The sequence below is a fragment of the Grampus griseus genome (assembly GCF_964374135.1).
Source record: "Grampus griseus genome assembly, chromosome: 3".
Taxonomy (NCBI): Eukaryota; Metazoa; Chordata; class Mammalia; order Artiodactyla; family Delphinidae; genus Grampus; species Grampus griseus.
Genome location: NC_139019.1, coordinates 162,857,535 through 162,874,620, shown reverse-complemented (window position 1 = coordinate 162,874,620; position 17,086 = coordinate 162,857,535). Strand labels below are relative to the sequence as shown.

At 39.0% G+C, this 17,086-nt stretch overlaps 1 protein-coding gene across 1 annotated transcript in view; it reads right to left on the bottom strand.

Moving 5' to 3' along the window:
- LOC309819963 (uncharacterized protein) overlaps positions 1-17,086 on the bottom strand; it is a gene marked incomplete at its 3' end in the record, with an annotated part of 91,147 nt that overhangs the window by 38,202 nt on the left and 35,859 nt on the right. The window contains exons 3-5 of the mRNA XM_082650392.1: positions 6,886-7,012; positions 6,637-6,697; positions 5,516-6,236 (exon numbers count right to left, since the gene is read on the bottom strand). Coding sequence (XP_082506518.1) covers positions 5,516-6,236; positions 6,637-6,697; positions 6,886-7,012 — 909 coding nt within the window. The remainder of the gene's footprint in view (positions 1-5,515; positions 6,237-6,636; positions 6,698-6,885; positions 7,013-17,086) is intronic.

The following is a 17,086-nucleotide window of genomic DNA, read 5'->3' as shown; positions in this document are numbered from 1 at the left end:
CAAGGTGTGGCCAAAAAAAAAAAAAAAAAAAGATGGGAGGAATACTTGGGGAAGGGGCAGAGCAACTGAGAAATAATTATGAAATTACATCTATACCATGCAGAGAAGACATAAGTTAGTACTGAAAACATGGAGGAAGTTTAGACTTCTTTTGCTCTTTAATGAAACACAAAGCTGGTAATCCGTCCCCCTCCCTTTTTTTAAAAAATAAATTTATTTTTTAAATTTTTATTTATTTTTGGTTGCATTGGGTCTTCGTTGCTGCATGTGGGCTTTTTCTCTAGTTGTGGTGAGCAGGAGCTACTCTTCGTTGCAGTGAGCGGGCTTCTCATTGCGGTGGCTTCTCTTGTTGCGGAGCATGGGCTCTAGAGCACAGGCTCAGTAGTTGTGGCACACGGGCTTAGTTGCTCTGTGGCATGTGGGATCTTCCCTGACCAGGGCTTGAACCCATGTCCCCTGAGTTGGCAGGTGGATTCTTAACCACTGCACCACCAGGGAAGCCCTCCCTCCCTTTTCATAACATGTGCTGGAGGTCTAAAACTATGGGAATAACACCTATGAACAGCAAAATGGGCTTTGTAACTCTGTGGACCATTGAAACAAAAAGCTTCCAGTTCTCTTCTTATAAAAGGCATTAAAAACTTTCCATTTTGAGGATGTCAGACGTACCTCCTTTCCCACTAACTTGGGATATTACTGAAGAGGATAGCCGTCTGTCTGCAGCTCACTTCACTTATTCCTTGGATGACTGCCCCCTAAACATCCGTAGCTCTTTTTAGTGTTTCATGTTGGACTTGCAGAGATATCACTCACAGGAAAACCCATGACTGGCTACAAGTGTGCAGATGACCAGAACCCTTCCTCAAACTTGGAGGACCAGAAAGGCTTCATGGTGTCACTCCTTCTGTGTAGCAGCAAAATTATAATGGAAATATAAAAGGCAGTTTATTTTTTTACAATTTTTGGCCGTGCCCAATGTCATGTGGGATCTTAGTTCCCTGACCAGGGATCGAACCTGCATCCCCTGCATTGGAAGCTCAGAGTCTTAACCACTGGACTGCCAGGGAAGTCCCTAAAAGGCAATTTAAATCTTTTCAAATGATGTTAAATACAAACATAAACACCAAAACTACTCATGGCCCAAAGTAATGGGAATGGGGAGTCTCAAGTCTTGGATAATCCATGTCCAAACTCATGATTACTATTACATGCAATAAAACTTTCAACTGTGGCGAAGATGAAGATGAACCATGTCTACATCTTTATGGGGAAACCATTATGGTTGATCCCAGGAATGCAGGGATGTCTGTATTGCTCCCCACTTCTTATATCTGCACCCAAGCAGTTCCTCAAATAGTGTTTAAGATGCAAGATGGTGTAAATAAAAAGTGATCAGTGATGACATCCTCACTCATGAGGCCCTGACCTGCCACAGACACACAATTCCAGTCTCCCTATTACGTCATAGCATTGTTTACTTTCCTCAAAGCTCTTATTTCCATCTTATAAACCCAGATTGTGCTATTTGTTAGTCACCTCTTCCCACAAAAATATAAGAGCCAGGACTTGAAGAACTTGTTTCACACCTATATATCCAGAGTGTGTAGTGCCCTATTTATGCTAAATTGTGTATGATTTGAGTCTACAGTGCCTAGTAGAAGAGGGATGCTGAAAAATTAGCATCAAGAGTAGCTTCTGAGCAAGAAAGCCTTGCTTGGAATAGTAACCCTGTCTTTGTCCCTTGCCAGGTTTGTGTTCTTGACAATTTACCTAAACTCATAAAGCCTCAGTTGACTGGAAAAGGAGGTAATACCTAACACAAGTCCAAATCCTGTAAGACCTTTTGGACAGTCTCTTACTGATATGACCCATTATCATTTATGGTTTGTGTTCATCCTTATTATGATGATTCGTTATGCCCCTCTAGTTGTTGTTGTTGTTTTTACATTGCTTTTTCTGATCCATTTTTCAAAAAAAATTTTTATTGGAGTATAGTTATGTACAATGTTGTGTTAGTTTTAGGTGTACAACAAAGTGAGTGAATTATACATACATTTACTCTTTAGATTCTTTTCCCATATAGGCCATTACAGAGTATTGAGTAGAGTTCCCTGTGCTATACAGTAGGTTCTCATTAGTTATCTATTTTATATACAGTAGTGTGTATATGTCAACCCCAGTCACCCAATTTATCCCTCCCCCACGCCCCTCTATTTGAATACAAGTGTGAACCTGGCAGTTTTTGGCAAGAAGGCAGTAACAAAACCATGATTTAAGCTTTTAATTAAGAACAAATGAGAAATCCGTTTCATGACAAAAATTCTAACTATGAAAAAAAAATTTGCCTGAGGAAGAATATACATGGTAATACTGAATCAAAGTGTATAATGATTACCTTGAAAAAAACCACAAACTTGATCTAAAAATCTACAATTGCAATGGGATGTTTCAATATATCCTATTAGGAAATAGAAAAGATAATATTTGTTAGTATACAAGATTTTTTGAAAGAGAAGCATTTGACCAAAAAAAACCATTGTTTTCAATCACATACAATCAGTCATAACTGAAAATGTACTGAGAAATTAAGTTCAATTGTGAGTGATTGGAAATATCCATAATCTATCCGATAAGAGGAAGGTGCTAATTCTCACATGGAAGGATTGGGCCACAGAAGTCACTGCACAGTGCAGTAGAGGAACTCACTACAGGACCACATGCTTTCTTCTGACTGCACCACTGTAGCTGCTATAGTGGAATCAAGAACACACAGTCACTAGCAATATCAACAGAACAATGTGTTTACTACACAAATTAGACCTTATACAAATACAATATAGAGAAGAGGTGAGTCAGTGCTTCACAAAACGTTCTCAATCACAGCAGTCTAAATTTGTTGCCTGGTGGACACATGAGGACTTGCAGGAAAATCCAAACTGTGAGGGATCTTTGCTGTGGAACTTGTGGAGGTATCTGTGGAAACCAACAGGTCTGAGAAAATGGAAGTCATGTAGCTGGTGGTAATGAGCCTACTTTGGACTGGCAGGGCAAAGAATCAGGAAAATGGTTTAGAACCAGGTATATGTGAAACTCCTGTGTGGCTCAAGAACTAAGGCCTTCTTCACTTTGCCTTCCAAGTGTCATGCAAGGGAGGCTAGTGGTGAATTCTAACATGGAACCATGAAAAGAACAGGTTCTAGAAAATGTAGGTCACAACATATTACCCATGTTAACAACACATTCCAGGAGAGCATCTCCAATTCTACATTTTAGTGTCCTGTAACAGGTAGGTCTCTTTTCTTTTTGCAAATATAAAGACTTACTGGTCCATTAACATACAAGGTTATTACAAAAATGAATCAGAACTTAAATGTTAATAACACTTTAAAAAGTAGCTAGAAATGTGATGTTTATATTTAATCTCACAGACTTGCAATGTGAGAGCAGTAACCACATCAGTTATGATCACTGTTGTATTTACAGCACAGGCACATAGTAGGTGCTCAATATGAATGAAGGGATGGTAATACCACTAGTTGACTTCAGTGATATAATTATTCTAATTGAATTATGGGTAAAGAGACACTAACTGGTGATATCAGAATAATGTAGGAGAATTTTTAATGCATTGGTGGGGGAAAAATGTTGCTTCAGTGCAAAGATATTGTAGCTACGAATTTAAAATAATTGCACTTGTAAACAATGTAAGGTTGCTTTAAGTATGCAGTTGATGTCAACATGGGTGTCTTAAAGTCTCTTCCCCAAATCACAGTCAGATGGAATGACAAAGAGTAAAGAGAAAATGACAAAGAGAAAAGATGTAAATACTAAGTCAAATGAGATTATACTCTGTGTTAAACTTCACATAATTACAAATTTATGCCAACTATTTATTAGCAAGGAAAAAATGGAAGAAGGCTCTTCTGACAAGAGAAAAGTTTTTCTAATAAAAGAGGCATATTTACAATGGGTAAGAAATATCCAGTACCTGCCACATGAAGCCAATAGGAAAATCCCAACAACTACCAGAGTGTCATTAGTCCATGCCCCCTTTACTTACAGAACAACAAAAATTATATATTTTTGGCACATTATATAATATTGGCACATTACAATTATATTCCAGTTCACTCATGGATCCAACAGATTTCAAAATGGAAAGACAAAAATTCTATAAGCTAATTTAAGGAAAAATACTACCTACTAAGCTTATATACTATTGCTTAAAGAGTACTTACAGAATTGTTTCAACTCAGTGTCGTGTTCATTTGCAAAATTAACAAGTAGAATCCATAATTAGAGACTGAGTTTCAGAATAAGCCACTGATAAAGATATATTTTTAACTTTTAAAACGTTTCATGTTATGAATTTTTTGGAGCATTATATATGAATTAATCTACATCAGGCTTTCCCATATTATTTACATGTTATAGCATTTCTCTCCAGTAGAGTTTTCATATGACTTTGAATGTATTGGGTTGGCCAGAAAGTTCATTCTTCTGTAAGATGTTACGGAAAATCCCGAATGAACTTTTTGGCCAGCCCAGTATTTGTTAAAATAGGAAACTCTTGTATTTATCACTTATATCCAGTGTGCATTCTCATGACATGTTTATGTAAGGATGTGGGCCAATTAAAGGCTTTCCCACAATGCTTACATTCAAGAAGTTTCTCTCCAGTGTGAATTCTTTCATGGCTTCTGTATGAACTGGGTCGACTAAAGGCTTTCCCACAGTCTTTACACTTATACGGTTTCTCACCAGTGTGCATTCTCATGTGACCTCGAAAGGTTGTGCGGTAAATGAAGGCTTTCCCACATTCCTTGCATTCATAGGGCTTCTCTCCAGTATGAGTTCTTTCATGTACTTGAACATAACTGGAACAACTGAAGGCTTTACCACATATTTTACATTCATAGGGTTTCTCTCCTGTGTGAGTTCTTTCATGTATTCGAAATGAACTAGGACAATTAAATGCTTTCCCACATTCCTTACATTTATAAGGTCCATCTCCAGTGTGCGTCATCATGTGTCTTCGAAAGCTTGTGAGAGAAACAAATGCTTTCCCACATTTCTCACATTTATAGGGTTTCTCTCCAGTGTGAGTTCTTTCATGTATTTGCAAACCTAAAGGAGAACTGAAGGTTTTCCCACATTGCTTACATTCGTAGGGTTTCTCTGCAGTGTGAGTCCGTTCATGTCTTCGAAATGAAGTGGGACAACTGAGGGCTTTACCACACTGCTTACATATATAGGGTTTTTCACCAGTGTGAGTTCTCACATGGACTTGAAAAGTGGTGAGCCAGTGGAAGGCTTTTCCACATTCCTTACATTGATAAGGTTTCTCTCCAGTGTGAGTTCTTTCATGTGTTCGAAAGGAACTGGAACAACTGAAGGCTCTACCACACTGCTTACATTCATAGGGTTTTTCTCCAGTGTGAGATCTTTCATGTATTCTATATGAACTGGGACAATTGAATGCTTTTCCACATTCTTTACATTTATAAGGTCCAACTCCAGTATGTGTTATCATGTGTCTTTGAAAGCTTCCAAGAGAAATGAAGGCTTTCCCACATTCCTTACAGTCATAAGGTTTCTCTCCTGTATGAGTTCTCTCATGTTTTCGAAGAGAACTGGGACAACTGAAGGCTTTACTACACTTTTTACATTCATAGGGTTTTTCTCCAGTATGAGTCCTTTCATGACTTCGAAAGGAACTTGGACAACTGAGGGCTTTACCACATTGCTTACATTCATACGGTTTCTCCCCTGTGTGAGTTCTTTCATGTGTTTGAAAGGTTTGATGATATCGAAAGGCTTTCCCACATTGTTTACATTGATAGGGTTTTTCTCCAGTGTGAGTCCGTTCATGTTTTCGAACAGATTGGCGATATCTAAATGATTTCCCACATTCCTTACATTTATAGGATTTCTCTATACTATGATTACTTTCATGTTTCTGAAAAGGCTGGAGATAACTGAAGGCTTTTCCACATACCTTACATTTATAAGGCTTCTTTCCACATTCCTGATACCTGGATGGTTTGGGTGCAGTGTGAGATCTAACGTGCCTATTAAAGGATGAACGACTCATGAGGACTTTTCCACACACACTGCACTCCCATGGTTTTACTGCAGTAGAATTCTTGTTCAGATTAAAATTTGGAATAAGGCTGATATTTTCGCCACACTGACTACCTTCTTCACTTTCACAGCATCTCCGTAATGTATGGCTTCTGTTAAAAAAAAATTAGAAGCACACTGTTAATGATTTCTTTGTTAATGATTTTACAGTAAATATTAGTATTACATTTTTATCATTTATCGGGAAAGTATTAGGTTTTTCTGCACCATGTAAGTTTGAAAGTGAATATACTGAATGCTCTACAAGAAAGCTCAACCATTGCTATTATCATAGTGATATTCCTATATGCAGTCTCTGAATATGTTTTAAAGTAAACTATTTGGGAAACAATGAACATCCATGACACAGTTAAGAAAACATTTTTTTGGTAAAAATTTTCTGAGAATAAATAAATTTGAAGCTGGGCCCTTTTGTGTCTACTTGTTTCTAAATTTCATGACATAAGAAGATTCTCTTGTGGGACACTGCTTTAAACTGTGAGTGCAACTCACCTCAGATTTCTTCCCTGGTTTTTGTACTGATCTTCAGTGTTATGGTCTTCCCATTTTTCCCCTGAAATGCCAACCAAAAAGATCAATAAATTATAGGAAAATTATTATTTCACAGGTCTATGATGACCTCAAACTATGATTTACTTACCAAAGTATTCCCTTTCCCCATTCCACATCTTAGAACAACACTGATGGGCAGGAAACACTTGTTCTCTAATTGATTAAGTGAAGGAATGTCATCATCCTTACCTATTGAGGCCAGGTTCCTCAAGGTTTCCCGCATCACATCTCTGTAGAGTTTCTTCTGTGAAGGCCCCAGCAGAGCCCACTCCTCCAAGGTAAAGTTCACAGCCACATCCTCAAAGGCCACTGGGTCCTAAAACATCACAAATATGTGTACAGGAAGATGGGTGAGATGGACAGTAGTGGGAATCTGTAGTCCATTCACAAGAAGTTCACATATGATGCTGTTATTGAAATATTTATTCTGTGACTTGATCATCAAAATCCTTATTCTCTATATGACCACTTCCTCACATTCAACAGCATCATGTACACATGGAAATCATTTTTACTATGATCACTTAAGTCTTATCATTCTCTAACAGTAGGATCCAGAGCACGCTGGAGAAATGTGAACTCCAAATGAAAGAAGTATTTCCAGATCATCAACTCCTCGTAAGAAAAATCCACCTCCTTTAATACCCACCATATCTATCACATAGCACTCCATGAAACACAGGATCACATTTGCATGAGGTGTTTTTTTTTTTTATAACTTAATTTTGGGCTGTGTCAGGTCTTCATTGCTGCGTGCGGGCTTTCTCTAGTTGCGGCAAGTGGGGGCTACTCTTTGTTGTGGTGTGTGGGCTTCTCGTTGCGGTGGTTTCTCCTGTTGCAGAGCACGAGGCTCTAGGTGTGCGGGCTTGAGTAGTTGTGGCGCATGGGTTTAGCTGCTCTGTGGCATGTGGGATCTTCCTGGACCGGGGCTTGAACGCATGTCCCCTGCATTGGCAGGTGGATTCTTAACGACTGTGCCACCAGGGAAGCCCCTTGCATGAGGTTTTAATGGAAAAAAACACAGTGAACTGGAAGCTTTTTCTTCCATTCCCATCACCAAACGTGACAAGGACAGGAGACCTGTGGAAATCCAGCTTATCACTAGGCCCAGCTGGCCATATTGTCCTAAAGTACTCCAGGCTATCAGAAGTAGTCAGATGCAACTGGCTGAATAAAAATAATCTTGTGGAAAAGTATTAAGTTTAACTTGCCTGTAAAAATATTTGACAGATACTCAGTTACTCCTTTTTATCTCTGTCCTATTTCATGAAGCTAGGAAGCTATTCTGAAGTTAGTACTCAGGCATGAGAAAGAAGGCATGACAACTTAGACCTCCACAAAACCCCTATATTCAGAGTGGCTTCTCACCATCTTTACCACATATATGTGCATATACTGAGAAGATAAATGCCAGAAGAGCATTTTCCGGCAAAACCATAACAGTGTACCCTGGACCTTGCTGACCTTGGGGAACTGAATAAGAATTGCAGTTTGCACCAGAGTCCACTGAAGACCACAATGGTTTGATGGTGAACGTGCCCATCATTATAAAACACAAAGGGTCCAGCAGTGCTTTCCTCTAAAAAACATAAAACTTATCTTCTCCAATTATAGGAGGCAGTGATTCTCAACCAGCCACTTGAGAGGCTGCCTTTCCACTTCTCTCATTTCCATGCCTCCATGTGGTGCACAGGGACATGACAGCGCAACGTCTGGGCATAGGAACCACATAACTTCCCTAAATGCTGGTCTCTGTAAAAGATCACTAACCTACTGATGTCCACGTGCAGGGGACAGAGAAAAGGTTCCCACACAGTAATTACAATGGTAGAATTTATCTATTCAGTTAAGGAACAGGAAAAGAAATCCCCAGTTCTTGAGAAGTTTTTCTCACAGGAATCGATGGTCTTAAAATGGAAATATTTATTTGTGTAGCATTTCTCTAATTTTTCCAATGTGCTCTGGACCCTACCATTAGAGAACAGTAAGATTTTAAGCGATCATAGTAAAAATGTATGATTTCCACATGTTCATGATGCTGTTAAATTTGTGAGGAAGTAACCACTTCCTGCTTGAGCTGCTTGCATCAGCTCTAATTACACTTTCTATGGTGTATCTGTAGCGCTTGCTCCTAACAAACAATGTCCTACTGTGAAGTGTGCAGAAGAGAGTTACTAACAAGTCTGAGATCGCTGATTCTTAGGAATGCCTGCTCACCATGTTTGTCCTTTGTTGGTCTCTGGGAACTGGGATTTATGAGTGACCCCACCAACCTGATAAGAGTGGCTCAGTGTGTCTAAACTGTTTATGGTACATTATAAACGCTTTTCATTATGAGCGTCTGAACTTTCATTATGCTTAGGCAGAGTTCCTATGTGATCTGCTCCCCAAAATCACTCTGGGTATTGAGGCTCTAATGAGCTTCTCTGGAAGACAATTATTTTATATGTGTTGTCACAACCCGCTGCTTGTAGGCTTGAGCCCTTCCTATGTGATTACACTAGGAAAGACCATCTGGAAGTTTGCATCTGGCTCCCTCCAGAACAAATTTAATTCGGTACTAAAGAAGAATGAACGAGATATTTAATGATCCTCATGGGAAAAATTTAAAATTTTTGTTGGGTAACATTAAAGGAGAATGAGATAAATGAAAATACAAAAGATGTTTTTAGAAATAACCCAAACATCACTAAGATGTTACCTCTCATCTCTAACGAAATGTTATCTAACTGGGAAAAACATTGTATTCCCCTGTATTCCATGGGCAATAGCCAATTCATTATAGATTGAAACGTGAAAGAAAAAACTGGGACACTTCTAGAAATCACAAGTAAATGCTTCATTGATCCAAAAATAGAACTTTCTCATTTAAGAGGAATAAGCCCTAGAAGCAAGAAGAACTACAATCCTGCAGCCTGTGGAACAAAAACCATATTCACAGAAAGACAAGATGAAAAGGCAGAGAGCTATGTACCAGATGAAAGAACAAGATAAAGCCCCAGAAAAACAACTAAATGAAATGGAGATAGGCTATCTTCCAGAAAAAGAATTCAGAATGATAGTGAAGACAATCCAGGACCTCCGAAAAAGAATGGAGGCAAAGATGGAGAAGATGCAAGAAATGTTTAACAAAGATCTAGAAAAATTAAAGAACAGACTAACAGAGATGAACAATACAATAACTGAAATGAAAAATACACTAGAAGGAATCAATAGCAGAATACCCGAGGCAGAAGAATGGGTAAGTGACCTGGAAGACAGAATGGTGGAATTCACTGCTGCAGAACAGAATAAAGAAAAAAGAATGAAAAGAAATGAAGACAGCCTAAGAGACCTCTGGCACAACATTCAACTCAACAACATTCGCATTATAGGGATCCCAGAAGGAGAAGAGAGAGAGAAAGGACCTGAGAAAATATTTGAAGAGATTATAGTCAAAAACTTCCCTAACATGGGAAAGGAAATAGCCACCCAAGCCCAGGAAGCACAGAGTCCCATTCAAATTGGCAAAAATTAAAGACAAAGAAAAATTATTGAAAGCAGCAAGGGAAAAACGACAAAAAACATACAAGGGAACTCCCATAAAGTTAACAGCTGATTTCTCAGCAGAAACTCTACAAGCCAGAAGGGAGTGGCATGACATATTTAATGAAAGGGCAGAACCTACAACCAAGATTACCCAGCAAGGATCTCACTCACATTTGATGGAGAAATCAAAAGCTTTAGAGACAAGTAAAAGCTAAGAGAACTTAGCACCACCAAACCAGCTGTACAACAGATGCTAAAGGAACTTAAGTGGGAAACACAAGAGAAGCAAAGGACCTACAATAACAAACCCAAAACAATTAAGAAAATGGTAATAGGAAATACATATCGATAATTACCATAAACGTGAATGGATTAAATGCTCCAACCAAAAGACACAGGCTTGCTGAATGGATACAAAAACATGACCCATATATAGGCTGTCTACAAGAGACCCACTTCAGACCTAGGGACACATACAGACTGAAAATGAGGGGATGGAAAAAGATATTCCATGCAAATGGAAATCAAAAGAAAGCTGGAGTAGCAATACTCATATCAGATAAAATAGACTTTAAAGAATGTTACGAAAGACAACGAAGGACACTACATAATGATCAAGGGATCAATCCCAAAAGAAGACGTAACAATTATATATTCACCCAACATAGGAGCACCTCAATACATAAGGCAACTGCTAACAGCTCTAGAAGAGGAAATTGACAGTAACACAGTAATAGTGGGGGACTTTAACACCTCACTTACACCAATGGACAGATCATCCAAACAGAAAATTAGTAAGGAAACACAAGCTTTAAATGGCACAATAGACCAGATAGATTTAATTGATATTTATAGAACATTCCATCCAAAAACAGTAGATTACACTTTCTTCTCAAGTGCGCACAGAACATTCTCCAGGATAGATCACATCTTAGGTCCACAAATAAAGCCTCAGTAAATTTAAGAAAATTGAAATCATATCAAGCATCTTTTCTGACCACAACACTATGAGATTAGAAATCAATTACAGAGAAAAAAATGTAAAAAACACAAACACATGGAGGCTAAACGTTATTAAATAACCAAGAGATCACTAAAGAAATCAAAGAGAAAATCAAAAAAATACCTAGAGACAAATGACAATGAAAACACGATGACCCAAAACCTATGGGATGCAGCAAAAGCAATTCTAAGAGGGAAGTTTATAGCTATACAAGCCTACCTCAAGAAACAAGAAAAATCTCAAATAAACAATCTAACCTTACACCTAAAGGAATTAGAGAAAGAAGAACAAACAAAATCCAAAGTTAGTAGAAGGAAAGAAATCATAAAGATCACAGCAGAAATCAATGAAATAGAAACAAAGAAAACAATAGCAAAGATCAATAAAACTAAAACCTGGTTCTTTGAGAAGATCAACAAAAGTGATAAACCATCAGCCAGACTCATCAAGGAAAAGAGGGAGGGATTCCCTGGTGGTGCAGTGGTTAAGAATCCACCTGCCAATGCATGGGACATGGGTTCGAGCCCTGGTCTGGGAAGATCCCACATGCTGCGGAGCAGCTGGGCCCATGTGCCACAATTACTGAGGCCCAGGCGCCTAGAGCCCATGCTCCATAACAAGAGAAGCCACTGCAATGAGACGCTCATGCACCGCCATGAAGAGTAGCCCCTGCTCGCTGCAGCTAGAGAAAGCCCAACGCAGCAACGAAGACCCAAAGCAGCCAAAAATAAATAAATAAAATAAATTTTTTTTAAAAAAGAGGGAGAGGACTCAAATCAATAAAATTAGAAAGGAAAAAAGTTAAAACAAGCACTGCAGAAATACAAACCTTCCTAAGAGACTACTACAAGCAACTCTATGCCTATAAAACGGACAACCTGGAAGAAATGGACAAATTCTTAGAAAGGTATAACCTTCCAAGACTGAACCAGGAAGAAACAAAGTATGAACAGACCAATCACAAGTAATGAAATTGAAACTGTGATTAAAAATCTTCCAACAGGGCTTCCCTGGTGGCACAGTGGTTGAGAGTCCGCCTGCTGATGCAGGAGACACGGGTTCATGCCCTGGTCCAGGAGGATCCCACATGCCGTGGAGCGGCTGGGCCCGTGAGCCATGGCCGCTGAGCCTGCGCGTCCGGAGCCTGTGTTCTGCGATGGGAGAGGCCACAACAGTGAGAGGCCCCCGTACCACAAAAAAAAAAAAAAAAATATCTTCCAACAAAAGTCCAGGATCAGATGGCTTCACAGGTGAATTCTATCAAACATTTAGAGAAGGGCTAATACCCATCCTTCTCAAACTCTTCCAAAAAATTGCAGAGGAAGGAAAACTCCCAAACTCATTCTATGAGGCCACCATCACACTGATACCAAAACCAGACAAAGATACTATAAAAAAAGAAAATTACAGACCAATATCACTGATGAATATAGATGTAAAAATCCTCAACAAAATGCTAGCAAACAGAATCCAACACATTAAAAAGGATCATACACCATGAATCAAGTGAGATTTATCCCAGAGATGCAAGGATTCTTCAGTATACGCAAGTCAATCAATATGATACACCACATTAACAAATTGAAGAATAAAAACTATATGATCATCTCAATAGATGCAGAAAAAGCTTCTGACAAAATTCAACATCAATTTATGATAAAAACTGTCTAGAAAGTGGGCAACATAATAAAGGCCATATATGACAAACCCAAAGCAAACATCATTTTTTTTTTTTTTTGCGGTACACTGGCCTTTCACTGTTGTGGCCTCTCCCATTGCGGAGCACAGGCTGTGGACGCGCAGGCTCAGCAGCCATGGCTCACGGGCCTAGCCGCTCCGCGGCATGTGGGATCTTCCCAGACCGGGTCACGAACCTGTGTCCCCTGCATCGGCAGGCGGACTCTCAACCACTGTGCCACCAGGGAAGCCCAACAAACATCATTCTTAATGGTGAAAAAGTAAAAGCATTTCCTCTAAGATCAGGAACAAGACAAGGATGTCCACTCTCACCACTATTATTAAACATAGTTTTGGAAGTCCTAGCCATGGCAATCAGAGAATAAAAGGAATACAAATTGGAAAAGAAAAAGTAAAACTGACATTGTTTGCAGATGACATGATACTATACATAGAGAATCCTAAAGATGCCACCAGAAAACTACTAATCAATAAATGTGGTAAAGCTGCAGGATACAAAATTAATGCACAGAAATCTCTTGCATTCCCATACCCTAGTGATGAAAAATCTGAAAGAGAAATTAAGGAAACACTCCCATTTACCATTGCAACAAAAAAAAAATACCTAGAAATAAACCTCCCTAAGGCGACAAAAGACCTGTATGCAGAAAACTATAAGACACTGATGAAAGAAATTAAAGATGATACAAACAGATGGAGAGATATACCATGTTCTTGGATTGGAAGAATCAACATTGTGAAAATGACTATACTACCCAAAGCAATCTACAGATTCTGTGCAATCCCTATCAAATTACCAATGACATTTTTCACAGAACTAGAACAAAAAAAATTCACAATTTGTATGGAAACACAAAAGACCCCGAACAGCCAAAGCAATCTTGAGAAAGAAAAACGAAGCTGGAGGAATCAGGCTGACTTCAGACTGTACTACAAAGCTACAGTAATCAAGACAGTATGGTACTGGCACAAAAATAGAAACACAGATCAATGGAACAGGGTAGAAAGCCCAGTGATAAAGCCCATGCACCTATGGTCAACTAATCTATGACAAAGGAAACAAGGATATACAGTGGAGAAAAGACAGCCTCTTCAATAAGTGGTGCTGGGAAAACTGGACAGGTACATGTAAAAGAATGAAATTAGAACACTCCCTAACACCATACACAATAGTAAACTCAAAATGAATTAGAGACCTAAATATAAGACCGGACACTACAAAACTCTTAGAGGAAAACATAGGAAGAACACTCTTTGACATAAATCACAGCAAGACCTTTTTTGATTCACCTCCTAGAGTAATGGAAATAAAAACAAAAATAAACAAATGGGACCTAATGAAACTTAAAAGCTTTTGCACAGCAAAGCAAACCATAAACAAGACCAAAAGACAACCCTCAGAATGGGAGAAAATATTTGCAAACAAATCATCTGACAAAGGATTAATCTCCAAAATATATAAACAGCTCATGCAGCTCAATGTTAAAAAAACTAACCACCCAATCCAAAAATGGGCAGAAGACCTAAATAGACATTTCTCCAAAGACATACAGATGGGCAAGAAGCACATGAAAAGCTGCTCAACATCACTAATTATTAGAGAAATGCAAATCAAAACTACAATGAGGTGTCACCTCACACCAGTTAGAATGGGCATCATAAGAAAATCTACAAACAACAAATGCTGGAGAGGGTGTGGAGAAAAGGGAACCCTCTTGCCCTGTTGGTGGGAATGTAAATTGACACAGCCACTATGGAGAACAATATGGAGGTTCCTTCAAGAACTAAAAATAGAATTACCATATGACCCAGCAATCCCACTACTGGGCATATACCCTGAGAAAACCATAATTCAAAAAGACACATGCACCTCAATGTTCACTGCAGCACTATTTACAATAGCCAGGTCATGGAAGCAACCTAAATGCCCATCGACAGACGAATGGATAAAGAAGATGTGGTACATATATATAATGGAATATTACTCAGCCATAAAGAGGAATGAAATTGGGTCATTTGTAGAGACGTGGATGCATCTAGAGACTATCATACAGAGTGAAGTAAGTCAGAAAGAGAAAAACAAATATCGTATATTAACACGTATATGTGGAACCTAGAAAATGGTACACACGAACTGGTTTGCTTAGCAGAAATTGAGACACAGAAGTAGAGAAAAAACGTATGGGCACCAAGGGGGGAAAGCGGTAAGGGATGGGGGTTGTGGTGTGATGAACTGGGAGACTAGGATTGACATATATACACTGATATGTATAAAATGGATGACTAACAACAAACAAAAATTAATTAAAACAACCCCCCCCCCAAAACAAAAAAAGAAGAAGCTCTAAAGCAAGAGCCTGACCAATTCAAACATATTAAAACTAAGGGAGTTATAAGACAAACAACAGGTGGAAAAAAATACATGCAATGTTAAAGGGTTAGTGTGCGAAGTAAGATGAACGGACACAATAGTTAAGGGGGAAAAAAAAAGGGAAAATAACCAAAACATGTTTAACAGAAGATGCGAGATCATGTATGAGAAAATACCTGTCTGATTGGTAATAGGAAGTAATGAAACAACATGTCAAGCAGATTACATTTCACACTGATTAGGACAAAAATTTAGTCAATTTAGTAATCCCTAGTGTTGATGACCATAGGTGACAAATACGTAAATTATGCACGAATGGAGGAAGCATCAACTGATGCACTCCACTGCCATTTCCTGTACATTCGAACTCGCTATCTACAGCTTAGCGATTTTTCTCTAATGTCCAGAGGATTTATGTTCTTGGAGACTAATGCAAGAATACAGAAAATGTATTTTTAAGGAGATTAAAAATTAAACTGGAGAGAATTCCCTGGAGGTCCAGTGGTTAGGACTCCGTGATTTCACTGCCAAGGGCCCAGGTTCAATCCCTAGTTGGGGAAGTAAGATCCCATAAGTTGTGTGGCACGACCAAAAAAAATTTTTTTAACTGGAAAAAGCCGAACCCTATAACCACTGCAATGGATGAGTACCTTGACTGGCCTGTAGACCCTAGATGTGTATGAAACATACTTCTGCAAAGAACCAACCAAAAAACATTTTGACCGTAATTTCATTAATACTCATTTACTGAAAGGTCAAAACAGACAAAACTAAAACAACACTGTGTAGTGAAAAGAATAGATGGTAAAGGTATGAATAACTAAACAATCAACAGAGATCATCTATGGGGCAGCACAGAGATGAGCAAGGGAGCAAGAACATTATGAGACTCTAAAAACTGCCTGAAGGCCCAGTTATGAATCTTGATGGTTACAAAGATGTTTATATTGTTATTATTACTAGATCTTCCAATAAAACATTTTGTATGGGCTTCCCTGGTGGCGCAGTGGTTAAGAATCCGCCTGCCAATGCAGGGGACACGGGTTTGAGCCCTGGTCCGGGAAGATCCCACATGCTGCGAAACAACTAAGCCCATGAGCCACAACTACTGAGCCTGCGCTCTAGAGCCCGAAAACCACAACTACTGAGCCTGCACTCTAGAGCCTGCGTGCCACAACTGCTGAAGCCCAGGCGCCTAGAGCCCTTGCTCTGCAACAAGAGAAACCACCGCAATGAGAAGCCCGTGCACCACAATGAAGAGTAGCCCCTGCTTGCCGCAACCAGAGAAAGCCCGCACACAGCAACGAAGACCCAACATAGCCAAAAATAAAAAATAAATAAAATTTATATAAAAAAACACTTTGTACATTCTTTTTTGAATATATGTGATGACAAAATAAATAAGGAATTAATGAAGTTTGGAGAAGAACATAATTTTACTATGTTTGCCCTGTGATGTGGCAACCTGAGTTTTAATTCACAGATTCTGGTAGCAAAAAGTGGTAGCAAACACATATATATGGAATTTAAGAAAAAAAAAAATGTCATGAAGAACCTAGGGGTAAGGCAGGAATAAAGACGCAGACCTCCTAGAAAACGGACTTGAGGTTATGGGGAGGGGGAAGGGTGAGCTGTGACAGGGCGAGAGAGAGTCATGGACATATACACACTAACAAACGTAGTAAGGTAGATAGCTAGTGGGAAGCAGCCGCATGGCACAGGGATATTGGCTCGGTGCTTTGTGACAGCCTGGAGGGGTGGGATAGGGAGGGTGGGAGGGAGGGAGACGC